The 15,793-nt window shown below is 36.3% G+C and overlaps 1 protein-coding gene across 1 annotated transcript; it reads right to left on the reverse strand.

Annotated features, from left to right (window-relative positions):
* Positions 1 to 8,530: 8,530 nt before the first annotated feature.
* LOC133803548 (protein-tyrosine sulfotransferase-like) lies at positions 8,531 to 15,239 on the reverse strand. Its single transcript, XM_062241633.1, has 11 exons — positions 15,054 to 15,239; positions 14,850 to 14,910; positions 13,820 to 13,885; positions 13,299 to 13,476; positions 13,139 to 13,210; positions 12,604 to 12,892; positions 12,138 to 12,278; positions 11,347 to 11,451; positions 11,008 to 11,155; positions 9,554 to 9,644; positions 8,531 to 8,598 (listed from the first exon to the last, which is right to left on the reverse strand). The coding sequence occupies exons 3-10, from the start codon at positions 13,866 to 13,868 to the stop codon at positions 9,634 to 9,636; spliced, it is 993 nt and encodes a 330-aa protein (XP_062097617.1). The 5' UTR covers positions 13,869 to 13,885; positions 14,850 to 14,910; positions 15,054 to 15,239; the 3' UTR covers positions 8,531 to 8,598; positions 9,554 to 9,633.
* Between the last annotated feature and the right edge of the window lie 554 nt (positions 15,240 to 15,793).

A 15,793-nucleotide genomic window follows, 5' to 3' on the forward strand; every position in this document is an offset into this window, starting at 1 on the left:
CATGAACCTTTGTATGTAGTTCTTGAGAGACTCATCCTTTCCCTGCTTAATATCCGCCAAGTGATTGGCGTAAACAGGAGGGGTTCGAGCAGCACTGCACTGCCTGCAAAACTCCTTTCTAAAACTTTCCCAAGAAGTGATGGAGTTAGGCTTAAACTTCCAATACCACTCCTGGGCAGTGTCGAACAATGTGGTGGGGAAGACTCTGCACCGATAGTCATCACTCACCCCGAGCAGCTCCATCTGATCTTCGAATTTCCCCACGTGCCTTATCGGGTCTGCCTTTTCTGTATAAAATTGCAGTACTGGTGCTTTGTATTTTGCTGGTGGTTGGGCTGCTCTAATTCGAGCACAGAAATGGTTGCCACTCCTGTGGTCTACTGGATCAATCGCAGATGGTCGTTTTGACAGACTCTGAACTGCTGCTGTCAGAGCATCAAGCTGGGCTTGAATGCCTGGGGCCATTGCTTAGGACTCATTTTCGAGACCGCTTGGTCGGGCGTTCCTCTCCGGCAGACCATCATCAAGTATTTCTACTTGACTGGTAGGTCGGATTGGATCTTGCCCTTCGACCGAGATGGTCCTTCTCCTATCAGCAATGACGTCTCTTAGATCCTTCTGAGTGGTGTGCTTTCCTAATCGATTGAACACCGTACTCTGAGTTTTCTCGGAAGGTTTACTAGGTGGAACATGCTCCTTGCCACTGCGCTGGTTGGGATGCAGTGGTGGCCTTCTTGTCTGAGCTGAGTGATCTTTTCCTCCTCGACAGTTGTTATCATTCTTCTCCTTCTACTGATCAGTGTGATGACTATCAGCTTCATCATGCCCATGCCCATCTTTGAAGTGGGAAGTTTCTTTACCTCGAGGAGCTCTATTGTGCTCCTGCTCAGGTGGAGTTTTCTTGCTACCTGATTTATGACTTCCATACCTAGAAGTCTCTAATCGGTGGCTCCTTGAGGGGGTTCTTGAGTTCCCCCTTTGAGTTGAGGCAGTGCGCGACCGGACCCCATCTTCCTCTCGACCAGGTGGGATACTATCGCTCATGTTTGGCCCTTGAGAATGGGGTCTATCAGTGTTCTTACGACCAGCTTATGTGGTCCTTGCTCCTTGGGTGGCTGCCACTCCAGGTGCAGCTTGGGCATTGGCCCGGGTCAGCTGCGTAGCTGCCTCTAGAGCGAGTGCAGCCTCGTGATGTCGCCTATCAGCCTCCTCCTGCTGTCGCTTGATCTCCTCACTCCTGGCCTCCATATCCTGTCTCCGCTGCTCAAACGCCGCCTTCTGCCTAGCCATCTCTTCAGTGAACGCCTCCTATCTGGTGTTGAATTGTGCCATATCCTCCTGGAAGGCACTCATGGCTTCCTGGAGCTCTTCAACTTCTGGAGTTACGTCCTCAAGCACGACTCTAGGCTCAGTTTCATGGTCTTGAAGGCTAGGACCTTCTGATCTGGCAGGCTCTTTCGAGGAGCCTGTCTTCTTGGAGGCCGCATTGGTGTTCTTAGGTGCCATAATACTTCAGGGACCGTCTGTCTTTCTCTTTAGGCTCTCAATGAAAGCACCAAAATGTTGACCGCGTGTTTGGCCAACGACGTGTAGACGTCAAAAACAACAAAAACCTTCAAGAGAAATAAACGACACAGACGATTTTATAGTGGTTCAGCCCCAATATGTTGGTAATAGCCTAATCCACTTAGAGTTGTGATTATAGATCTACACTCAAGATCAGATGAACCTGAGTCAACTAAGTTTCTTCAGTGCAGATTACAAGAATACAAGAATTCTCTCAAATACAAGTACTCTCTCTCTAGATAATTCGGATCAAAAGTTCAAAAGTCCAAAAGTCCCCTTTATGATGCCATAAGCCTTGTATTTATAGGCTCAGGATCGAACAGATGATATCCCCCATAATTGGGATATTTTATTATTCTCATTATATTTAAATTACAATAATATTCAAAATGTAACAGTACACTATATTCGTGGGATAAATGAGAGATTCCCGCGCAAGCCAAGACCGATTCTCGTTGAAGCTGTTTCTGGGATCTCTTGCGCAGCTTTGCTCTATCTAGTCGATCCATATCTCATTCAAGTTGGTTGACCACACCTTGACTGGGCAGACACGCACTTGACTAGGCAGACAGGCACTTGACTGGGCAGACATGCACTTGACTGGGCAGACATGAACTTGACTGGGCAGACATGCACTTAGCTGGGCAGACATGCACTTGCCTGGGCAGACATGCACTTGCCTGGGCAGACATGCACCTGACTGGGCAGACATGTACTTGGCTGGGCAGACATGCACTTGGCTGGGCAGACATGCACTTGGCTGGTCGGACATGTCTGGGAAGATAAGCATGTGACTAGGCGGACAAGGTCATGCCTGGGCAGACAATCATGTGACTGGGCGGACAAGGTCATGCCTGGCCGGACCAACATGTGACTGGTCGGTCATGACACTTCTCAGGCCAGTCAAAGTTCTTCACTGGTCTACCGGGTTACTCCTAAGCCAGGTCACCCAACCATTCCTTGCCATTTGTCATCTCTGTCGCCACGTCATCATTTTCAAATTTTGGGGATAACACATAAGTAATCAGATATAAGTGTGTGAGATATTACTGGTTTTTATCACTAGGATTGTTGTGTTCAATATTTTAAGAATACCTTAGCATTTCCATAGAAGCTTTGTAGTGTTTTTACTAAGGTAAAGTTCAAACCCAAAATGTACTTTACTTTATGCACTAGTATCGTGTGGCTAGAGGATTGAGGATGTATTTAACCAAATGAGGGAATGTTATGATTGGTTAAATACATGGTGAAATTGGTTGGGCACGAAGAGGTGCAAAAACCATAACAATTTCACTAAAGTCAACGTGAGTGGGTTGACTTTCAGTATATGCATTTATAAATCATCTTTTTGAGTCCAAAGTGTTTCTTTGGAGTATATGAGAGTACCAAAAAAGTTTAGGAGCATTTGGGGATGTTTTGAGACAAGTTTTGGAGTGTCAAGTCAGAGGCATCGACGACGCATCGCTTAGCCAAGAAACAATATGTAACGTCCCAAATTACCTAATAAGGCTTAGAGCCTTGATTAGGGGGCCAGGATGGAAAATTATGTGATATATATATGTATATCATTATATGATTATGTGAGTTATATTATAATATGACTTGATATATGCATGTTTAGGTGTATTAAATATGCATGTGGGCCAATTTTTGATTAAAATGGCAATTTTCGTAATTTGGCCCGTTATGGGTATATTTGACATATATGTGATATATGTGTGAGACTACATCATTATGTGGATATATGTGAGTTACTCGGCACGAGGCGATCTTAGGGAGCAAGTTAGCGAGAAAGTCACAATGGGACTGATACTTGACTCGCAGTGAGTCAAGGGGTATTTTGGGTATTTAGTACATTACCGAGATATTGGGTAATGGGAATAAATATTTGAGGATATATTTGAAGTTAGTGACATTAGGAGGGAATTCTAGGGTTTTTGACTATTTTGCCCTTGGGGACGTTTTTGGGGTACCTCGAGTTTTGGGGATTTACTTAAGGTTACTTAAGCTTGAAGTAACATGATAGAAATAGAAACACTTTCTCTCTCTTCCGTTCTCTTTTTGGCATTTGATAGCATTTTCGAAGGAAAATCGAGTTTTAGGGCTCGGATTCAAGCAATTTTAGAGTCATAACGATTATAGGAAAGATTAGAAGCTTGATAGCCAGAGAATTTAGCTGGAAACAACGTAATTGGAGGTAATTTAAGCTTTGAATCCATGAATTTCCATTTACTTAAGTTTCTAAAGTTTTGATTTGGATTTTACGGTTAGGTGAGTTTTTAATCCATTTGAATGGCGGGTTTTGTGGCCTGGGACATTCTAGGGATGTTGTGAGATTTAATGGTGAGTTTGGCGTGGATTTGAGGTGAGTTTTGGGTGGATTTGGAGCTGAGAAAGCTGGGTTCACGGGGTCGCGTTGCAACCCTCACGAACCCAAGAGCCTGGGCAGCTATTGCGCCGCAGCCCGTGTTTAGAGTATTTTGGGATGGGGTCTCTGCTTGGAGAGAGCCACAACTCTATGTGTGGGAGTGTCGCAGCCCTAATTGGTTGCGCTGTGGCGCACACAGAGGATTTTTTCCAATAAGTGTTTTGAGTGTGGGAACTCAAACCTTAGGGCTCGGGATCGATCCTGCTACTCGATTTAGTAGAGTTCGACATCCTGGAGGCTCAGACTTGGTCCAAAAGCCTGTGTTTATTCGTTATTGATGAGATTCTATACTTGGTTGTGACTAGGTTATCACTAGGGGCTCAGATCCGGGTTCGTGCTCGAGGGTCATTCATTTGTAACCTGTGCTTGGACTAAAGGTAATAAAACTGCACCCGGTATGTGATACATGTGGTTATGGCTTGGCCGAAATTATTGAACAGGAATATGATAGGGCATGAAAGCCTAAGAATGTGCATGATTATGATTATGCTTGTGATTCTTGAGTAAACATGTTGAATGCTTTGTATTTAGATATTTGATATATGATATATGGCTGTCTGCATTATGTGATTGAGAAAGGCCTGACTTATGAGTCAAGGACGGCAATAGCGTGTTGAGCGTTGGTTGAAAAGCATTGACTTATGAGTCAAGGGCGGCAATAGAGCATTGAGCGCTGTTCGTTTTGGTTAGACTAATTAGGAGCGCATCATACGCTTGTCCGACCTAATGGTCGTGGAAAATTCAACGCTAGGTACACTGGGCCAGCTCCAAGGCTGGTTATACAAAGGATAGGGAAAAGGGCCCTGGGGTGACTTATTAGTCCCATATCCTAGGTCTGGGCCCAATACTTGACTTATGAGTCAAGAACGACATTAGCACGCTGAGTGCAGGTTGAAAGCATTGACTTATAAGTCAAGGACGATAATAGTGTTGAGCGCTGGTCGAAAAGCATTGACTTATGAGTCAAGAACAATATTAGCATGCTGAGTGCTGGTCAAAAAGCATTGACTTATGAGTCAAGGATGTAAATAGCGCTGGTCAAAAAGCATTAACTTATAAGTTAATGGCGACAATGGCGCATTGAGCGCTGGTCGATATGGTTATGCCTATTCAGGAGCGTGACATACGCTTGACCGACCTATTGGTCGTGGAAAACTCAGTGCCAGGTACCCTGGGCTAGCTCCAAGGCTTGTTATAAAGAGGATAGTGCAAAGGGCCCTGGGATGACTCATTAGCCCCATATCCTAAGGCCCTGAGCCCCAATATGATTTATTAATTATGTATTAGGGCGCTAAGCCCCAGTATGATTCCATAATCATGTATTTTGGGCATTGAACCCCCATATGATTCATTGATCATTTATCTTGGGCTATTGTCCCCATATGACACTGTAGTCATTTATATGAATGGTGTGCATGCATGAGTAGGGTTATTACTACTAGGCATGCTTATTATGATTTGATAATATTATTAACTGCTTATGAGCATGTTTAAGTTTTCTTGCTAAGCCTTGGCTCATGGGTGATATGTGGTGCAGGTAAGAGGAAAAGAAAGCTGGGCCATCCTTGAGTTGGAGAGCTTAGGTGACGATGTGTACATATGCGGCGGCTCGACCACCACAGTCGAGGTTTTAAAGAGGAACTAGAGTCAAACCCTATTTTGCTGCTTAGGTCGGCTGGTTGTAACTTTTCAATTGTAATTAACATTTTTGAATGTTGTTTGGGATCCCATGTATGAAGAAAACATTTCAGTGAAACGATTGTACCTTTGACCAAATTTTTTAATCCTAAACCATTAATCACGTTTAGTTACATGATTATGGCCAAATGACTCGTTTAGCACTATTTAAAATACACAGTGTAACAATTCATGAGTAGTAGGGCGTTACACAATAGACCATGCGACGTGTCACTTGGGATGTCCGTACATTTACGCACAGTGACATGTTTTCACTACAAGAAAAAATGCTTTTAATAACATCAAAAATGTGTTATCAAAACATACCATAACACTTTTTGATGTGTTAAGACCGACTATGTTATTGTAGGTCAGGGTACTTTACATAACACTTTATCACTGTTATACTGATGTGTTATTATACTGTCAATAATAACACTTTCTGTGTTATTTTAATAAATAGATAAGTATTTAATTATATTATTTATAGTCGATTATATAACACATTTCAATACTTATAAATTTGTGTTATACTACACTTTAATATAACACATTTTTTGTGTTATACTACACTTTAGTATAACACATCTTTTGTGTTATATAATAAAGTTTGCATAACAAAATTCTTTACTTATAAAAAGTGTTATTGTAATAGATATTATAACACATTTTTCGTATTATTTTAATATTTAAATAAGTTTAAATTCTCATTATATATTCATTTATATAACATTAATTTATTCTATTATATTTTTAGTTCTTATTTATATAATTAAAATTAGCTTTCTAATATATACTAGCATCATCAAATGAACTTGATTTTCAAATAACAAAAAATAAAAACATTCAACATTGTATTAACAATCCACAAATTAGTTTAAAACATTCAACACTATCATCAACAACAAAATGTTCTTTAAGTATTCAAGTAGTCTTAAATATTCAACATATTGAAAAGTTACTACTTTCAGCACAAAATATTCTACAGCTGCCCAACACAAAGCCTTCAAAATTAAGTATCATTTTTCTATTTCGCTTGTCACATCTGCAAAATAAACAAAGAAATATTTTATTGTTATTATCTAGCATCACAAATTACTTCAAGAAAAATGCTATGGAAATTATTTCCAAGAGAGGACACCACATACAAAATCTGGAGGAAAGAAAAGATCGGCTTGTTTCTTTGTAAAATAAGGTTTTCCTGCTAATAAGTTTGCAACGATAAAATAGAGAAAAATTATTCATCAAGACAGAAAGATAGGAATAAATTTCTGATTAAGATTCTAAACCTATCAAACATATTTATCTTTTTTAATAAAGGGGGTGAATTAAATAATACTAAGCTAACCTGGTTGGGCACCAAGCTCTATAACATGCAACTTTGATGTAATTTGGCCAGCATTAAAATTCTTTGTTGCAAAGGAAATGAGTAGAAGGATTCTCATTCCCTGGAACCTGTATAAAATCGATAATCAATCAACAAATATGCATATATGATATGCATACCAAGTGCGATAAAAAACAAGAGAATTAAGAGAGATAAAGAGAGGGAGAAGTTAATTTACGCACTTTAAATTGTGCAAAAGTAGCAGCATGAGCTTCCAGAGCTTGCCTTCTCTGTTGTTTCACTGAAAAGAGTTGCATATTCCCTTTGACCAGATTTTGCCTCTGCAAACAGAGCATAGAAATAAATCAAGTACAAGAAATAGGACAATTAAAGCTCAGAGTCTGCCAAGCAACCAATAAGGTATTAAAGCATGTTATAGGAAAATTCGAAAAGACCATTTGGACAAGGCTCTTTGGCACTAACTAGTTACAGGATAAGCAGTCACTTCTATTCCAACTACATGGATTACACCATTACAAATGTAACATATAAATACCAAGAACATCAAATATATTGGCTTGAATGAGGATTCCCCTATGAAAAATCTATACATAAAGCATATCTGCATATGAGTATCAATCTACTAAATGATGTTACAATATAAAAGAACCTGTATGTATTCAACAAAAATGCTCTCTATTAAAATTACAATATACCAACTAGTTATATTATATTGATGTCTTAGCCATAATTTAGATGAAACCTGCAACACTTATTATTTTTATTTCAAGCTTTGAGATCTAAAATACTGATCTCAGGGTTAGTTCAAACTTGAGATCATTCCAAAATGGGTGTAAAAAATTTATATGCACACTCCATCTTGAGGGGAGTATTAAACACTGTGATTAATTAGTTACCTAAGTTAGTTAAATTTTATGTTTAGTGAGTTGTTATTTAACCAGCTATATAAGCTGGATTTATTCACCTTTGTACAGAACACTTTTCACAGAAAGAATAACAAGAAAGTTTTCTCTTTTTTGTTTCTAATACTATGCCTCAACACCTTGTTTTCATTAGTTAAACTGGTTCCATGCAGCTAGATGGGTCCTTACGATTTACACTAAAATTACAGAAGACTGAGCTACATGATAGAGAGTATCACAAGTCACAATCTGAAATTCTCCAGTTCTACCACAAGTCTCAAATGAAAAAGGCATTCAGATCTTTATTGTTTGTTCCTATGTGGACTTTATCTTTTTTGTTTTACAAACAGTTCCGTCATCATTTATGTAAAATCCTTAGATAAGCTAGTCATATTTGCTAGTCGCCATGAACATCATATGTAGACCACAATTCAACAAAGCATGTAGAAGTAAAGTTTAAAATTATAAAAATCTGACAAAAAACTTACCAAATCTTCTGCATAGACACCCACAACAGCATACAATACTCTTGCTGGGTCTAACATAGGGCCCAATATATTAAATACAGTTTTTACTTTCAGCTTTTTCCTGACTGAGCGGACAAGCTTCATTGCTGGATGATATGTTGGAGCCATCATAAATCCAATGCCTGCTTCTTTCACACAGCTTGAAACTCCCTGTTATCAGAAGATAAATTGACCATATGATAATTAGTTCAGTTACACTCTTACAAGATGAGAAGCTACTGCTGACAAAGACATTGAAAATTTTGAAATTGGTTTAGCATCTTATTAATCTACCAGCTTATTCATCTAAAACATAAATTTTACAGCACCAAAATGGCTAATTGTACAATTACAAATAAGAATGAAGAATGAAAACAAAAGAATACTGATTTTAACTCAGACTTTTTCTCAAACAGATGGTATGCAACAAAACTTTGAGTATACTTTAATGACTTAATTGATGCTATAAACTTAAACACTAGCTGTGCCAAGTCAATAATTCAACAAGCAAGCAAAGATCTAAAGACAATATATATATATATACATATATAAATTCATAAAGATAGCTCTGCCATCTTTTGCTTAAATAAACCCCTTTATTTTTTTTCTTCAGAGTTCACTCATAATGCAAAACAGGGGCAGCAAGTGGAAAAAGAGAAGAAACTTGCAAATAGCATCATCTTAGGGACATGGACTCGATAGATTAGTGCACTTTTCAAACAGCTACAATGACTATTTGAACACAGTGTTCATTTTCATCAAAAAGAACATTCTAGGTTCCAATTCCTTCAAAACCCAAGTATATGATTTCATGTTCTTTCAAATATCAAGAATTCCATATTACAATTATTATAGATATAAACTCTATGAAAATAAGTAAAATTTGTTTTGATAATTCAAACTACCACAAAGCCCTCAACAATTTTAAGAATATCAATAATAAGAAATATGTGTTCATGTATATATGTGTGAGGGGAAAGGATAGAGAAGTTAAACAAAATTTACTTTCAATACTAATCCAACCACAACAGTAATAAAATTATTGAGATTAGCTTATGGGACATAGTAACAATAAAAATGAGATAGTAATTATCATAATATTGTACAAATTAAAGGCGCTCCATACCGTTTTCTTCAAGGTTGCTAGGCGCTCCTTATGTGTTGCAAGAAGGGATTTTTTGTGTAGTAAACTGCATGATTGAGATTCTAAAAGCAGCCTATACCAAAAAAGAAATTATTATAGTAAATAAATTCAACATAAAGAACTTAAAAACAAAAATAGAGGTGACCAAGCCCAGAAATAAATAAATAAAACCCCAATCTAATCAAAGAAAATACAAGATTTTTTTTTAATAAACACATCTTCTCACCAATTTCATAAAATAAACTACCACTAACTATTATTATTTTACTTATGCCAAATACATAAACCATCAAAAGGAGCATGTGCACAAACCAAAAGTAATTCATACCATATGTTATATAACAACTGTAAGGAAAACAAGTGGTTGCATACTTGTTTGTTTTCTCAATCATCAATGCTCTAGTAAAATCTGTCACAATTTTGGCTGTGTTCACACTCCTAGCCAACTAGTAAGGACTGTCTACTCAAAACAGGTTTAATTAATTAGATTTGTAAAAGTAACGTCCCCACAAAATTGAGCTTCAATCAAAACATTTAAAATTATGATTACTTTAGCACTAGACATATATATCCTTGAAGTCATAATGCAATTAAGAAAAATACAAATTTTGAAATAAAAAAAGTAATAAGAACACTTACAAAAAAAAAAATTGCAACATGAACAACTAACACAGAAACAAAATCAAAACATAGTAGTCATTTGAGATAAAGCCCTCAGTTCTTTTAGACATACACATTTTAAAAACATATTAAAATGGAGCCTTTTTTATACTCAAGCACATAACCATGATTTTCATTAAAACCAGTTTGCATCTTCACCAATCTAGAGAGAGAATGCAAAGAAAAAAAAAAGATCATCTTGTTACCATCTAAAAGATGGAAACGGTTATGATGAAAAATCATGGACCTATTTGAAACTACTACTATTTTCATTATTGGGCTAATGAAACTACAATCCTCAACATTAAAACAAGAACATAGACAAATACATTTTACTAAGCTATACACAGATTGAATTTAGTTCAACAATTCAACTCGTTCACTTGTTCAGAACAATTCACATGAAATAAGATTTTACAATTCTCCTAATTCAAGTAATGAATTTTTCATGTCAATCGATGATAAAACATAAAGGGTGTTAATGTAGTACACTGAGGAACATATTAACATACAACAGTACATGTAACATATAATAGTTATTAAAATTTCTCTGATTTTATTTTTTCAAAATATTTGTTTCAGCTTTTTTATTCTGTTTTTTTAGTCCATTTATTTTATCAGACCTTTGTATTTTTCAATATAGTTCGAATAAACACAAAATCAGAGCAGTGTCTCCTTTTCAACTCAAGCTCCAGCTTTCAAACATATTCAAATGTTGCAATTGCCACATACAAAAGGTTGATTAACATAGCAAATACAGTGTTCACTACACCAACCTGATTTCTTGCCAGCACTTCCCTTTGTTTTTGAACTTGATACTCTGAGCTGGGAAATCACTTGCGAACCAACTACATTTGCAAACATGGTTGCAGATTCTTTGTGTTCTTCAGTAAGACCAACATATAACATATCATCTAATCTTTTCTGCAAGATTTAGCAAATTTTCATCATGACAATTTATCAACCAGAAAATGAGAAAAGACATATACTGACAAATTTTTCATTACTTTATAATTAAGTCAGCTGTCTAACACTATGACTACTTTTTAATAACAGGTATTTGATGGTAGACAATCCACTACAAAAGTCCTGTGCAGAATACATTAATTTATCACCTTTTCTACTTGAAGCACATGATGACCAAGAACCTTGTACTTTTGCACACAATGGCGCACAAAATGTGATTCTGGAGTATAGGAGTTGTTTGTCAAACCTGCAACCTTTAAGGTAAGTGGTCAGGTATTGAGCCTCAATGAACACCAGACAGATAAAAGATTATACAGAAATGTAAAAAAAAAAACAGTGATTCTAGTCCACTTGAGAGCTTTTATGATGTACTTCCATGTTACATGCCCAAACATAATATCTTTTAAAAAAAGGTGAAAAGGTAAAACAGAAAGGCTAAATACCAAACTCGCCCATGTTTTTATTTATTTTATCCTAATAGAATTAATTCTTAAAATGAGATATTGATACAATATTAAGCCAATGCAAATAGTTACCCTTCATTACAAACAAAGTATTGCGCAACTTCTCGTTAAATATATTACATGCATGGACATATAATATAAAGGCATTGTGTTAACCCCTTGTCCCCCCTAAAATAATCATGATACCATATAAAAGCATGGGCTATCTACCTAAAATGTCACTCCATTGTTAAATGAACTATGTCATGAACAAGAACAATAGGATCGTGAATGTACTCATGCAATGGAATAATGAGATATTGATACAATATTAAGCAAGTGGAAATAGTTACCTTCAGTACATACAAAGAAATATGCAACTTTGCTGTAAATATACTACATGCATGGACATATAACATAATGGCATTGTGTTAACCCCTCGTCCCACCCAAAATAAAATAAAATCATGATGTTGTATAAAAACATGGGCTATCTACCTGAAATGTTGCTCCATTGTGAACTATGTCATGAGCAATAGGATCATGAATGTACTCATGCAATGGCATAGCAATCTCCGGCGTGTCATATGGGTCACTGCTCATGATGTCATTTAAGCCCCTATGCTTTCTAGTATCTCTCTATTCATATATATACACACACATTAGTATATCCAACTTGCGGGTAAGAAGGCAGCATCTCAAGATTTATATATATATATATTTTAAAAAAAGAACTAAGAAAGATATGACTACCATTGGCAGTTGCCCAACAAGAATTCTTTTTCATATTGCTACCATTTATCAGACATAGATAAACTAAACCTAGAAACCAAGTATGATTTAAAAAAAATTATGGCTCCTGTAAAAGCAATACTAAACATAATAGAAATCCATGTGCACACATATGTATGAATAAAAATCAAAAGAAGATACACCAAACAGCAGAAAAAGAAAGCAAACATACACAAGCAAAAAGGTCTTCCCTCATCCATGGAACCAAATATTTCCAGGGCCATATATCCAGTGTGCTTACACCAGTTGTTTTAGCACGCAATCGTTTAGCCATTTGTGTTGCAGAAGTTAAATTAGGATGCACCAAAAACCTAGCTGCTACTTCTATTGAAAATTCATAAGTACTAAAGACACGGTCAACTGGATCCCTGAGTATTGTCACTACTGACGTGCTCTGCTTTGGAAGTTTGGATACCATGCTGTAGTCATCATGAGTAACCAGAAACCTGCATTTGCGCTTTCTGCAAATGAAGAAAATTACTACCAAGTACAATTCCAAACCAAAAGCTTAGCAAGATAGTGGAGTAAAATTATATAAACTAATCCAATTACCTCAAAAAGCAGCAGGTGTGTGCTAATAAAAGGAAAATTCGTCATTTTGAAATCAACAAGATGTAACAATGCTGACAATATTATAGTCAATCAATGTCTAGCATTAATGCACAAAGAGAAAGCGAGAGAGAGAGAGAGAGGGAGAGAGATGTTACCTTGGATCAAATCGCAGTTTATCATAAGATCGGGGGCACTCCAAAGAGTTAGGATACAACTTTCTCAAAAAACTGCATCAAAAGATTACAGTCAGATGCATAAATGAGTACACGAATCAATGCCAAGTGTGCTTATTGTATATTGAAAATATGGAAATACCAATGAAAATATGTCCGTCCTCCTGTTCTAGGGACGTGCAGGAAGAACAGCAAATCCCTTAATGTGTGTTTGTCTGCTTTGATTTCTTCTTCAAGAGGAGAAAAAGCCCATTCCTGGACAACTCTTTCGCAATGCCCAAAATCATACTTAAGAGAAGAGGCGCTCACTAATACACAGACTGAGGAAGAGGAAGTGTTAAGAAAACAAAAACACAAGATGATTCCCATAATTGTACAAAAAAGTAGAAAGAAAATAATAACAATAATAAAAATAAATGAATTGTGGCAATTTTGGAAAAGTGCTGTCAGCTTGATGTTCATCTTGAATAGTTTTTTTTGAAATAGTAGAAAGTGCAAGCATAAAACAAAAGAGCTACAAAAGGGTGTAAAAATGCATCTTTATTACAAAATTTCAATAAAACAAAATGCTTCAAATAAAACAAGAGGTTCTCTTCACAAATATCACAAGGAACATAAAAAAAGCAAGAACTATGGGGAATTCAATAAAAGACAATACCATACCCAATCCAAGAAATAACAGCAGCAAGGAGAACTTCTGAGCAGGATCCATATAGACGTTATTCCTCACTGAAATATTAGAACATGGATGTTAAGATTACAAACCAAAATGTATATACACATATCTGCATACAGAGACATAGAAATATTCCACGATTTTAATATATATATATACATATATATAAACATATATATATAGAAAGAGAGAGGGAGGGAGAGACTTATAGAGATATTTATTTTTAAAAAATAAATAAAAGCCAACAAGAAATTTAGAAAAAATAAGTTCAAATGATAAGAAGAATCTCCACCACTCTCCCAAGCTCAAATCTCTTAGCTATATCAGATCATTAACCTTGTTAACCACAGATTTTTCTTCGAAGCCCATTTACAACTTCACCCACCTCGTAAAAGAGAGAGAGAGAGAGAGAGGAGTAAATAAAGAAAGAGAGAAAGAAAGAAAAAGAGAGATAAAGATGGTTATGGTGGTGGTGATAATGAGGCGGCAAAGATGTAAAGGGCAATGATGAAAAACCAAGGAGAACTTGTTTCCAACAATGAGTTTTTCCATCATAGGGCAAGAGCACCATCATACACGCTATGATCATCTTAAGAAGTCAAATGAAAGATCATCGAACGATACAATGCAAAAAATGACACGAAAAATGAACTAAAGTTCGTTCCTTTAAGAAATTAACTTTTATAGATGCATATGAATCCATTTTATAAAATTAAATTCAAATTTCACACCAAGCCAATCTCTTTCGTTCAGCTAATTAAATGCAGTACTACACACCACCCACCGCCAAAAAAATAAATGGTGACAAGACCAATCATTTTCAGATCGAAAGCTCCACAAGTAAGGCATTAAGAAATATCTCAAGCAAATAAAGAGATCTTCAACCAAAAACTGCAAATCAAACTCCGAAAATTCAAAATTTCTATTTCTATATCTGTCTTCTCAGCTAAAGTCCGCTACATTCAATTATAAACTAAGAACCACACCTCGAACAAGCCAAAATAGAAAACCACGCACCTGCCCAGGCGTTACTGGTCCAGAATCCACCATTGTAGATCCTTCCAAAACTAATTCAAAGCTGCCATAGAAAACAACGATTCGAGATCAATACAATTAAACTCACTCCAACTCCACCATTCTCATTATCCATATCTCAAAAGCGAAGATTCGAATATGTACGGATCGAGATCGAAAAGAAAAACAGAAGAAGATAATAAATACCTTGAGAAGGATTAGTACAGGTCGAATCAATAGAACATTGAGCATAAATACCAGAGAGAAAATGAAATCCTAGCAGGAGAATGAAGACAGAGGAAGATCCAGAACCAGTAGAAGAAGAAGAAGGTGAAGATGGAGGTGGTTCAAGCTTTTGCTTAAAGAATAAAGAAAATGTCGGAAGGTACGTTCATTACACGAAAAAACATAACTTTTATTATAGGCGGGCTCCCAAATAAATTACCGCCATTTTTTCCTTTTACCACATAAATATATATAAGTATATCATAATACTTTTTTATTAGTATTATATTTTTATGTTATAAAAAAGGATATTTGGTGTAGTGTTTGGCTCCAAAATTCAAAATAAAACGTTCTAATGTCATTGGTTGAGTCTAATGAGGTTCCTATATACTATTTAAATAGGTCATTTGAGTTAATTGGTGACTTGATCACTCACCTCTCTCTCTCTCTCTCTAAAACCCCCTCTCTCTCTAGCTCTCAAGATCACTAGTTTTCTCAAAGATCTCCATCAAGAAAGCTTGACTTGCATGAAGATTCAAGGCTTGTAAATCTCAATCTCATTCAATTGTAGTAACTTCAAGCAATCTCAAAAGGGAGGCTAGGAATAGAGATTTTTGGACAACAAATTTTAATTTGTGTCAAGCCTTGTTACATTTGTTGACTCACATAAAATCATAAATTTATGATTTTATGTAACTTGGTTTTTCTCCACAAAGGTCCAT

The sequence above is a fragment of the Humulus lupulus genome, chromosome X (genome assembly GCF_963169125.1).
Source record: "Humulus lupulus chromosome X, drHumLupu1.1, whole genome shotgun sequence".
Taxonomy (NCBI): domain Eukaryota; kingdom Viridiplantae; phylum Streptophyta; class Magnoliopsida; order Rosales; family Cannabaceae; genus Humulus; species Humulus lupulus.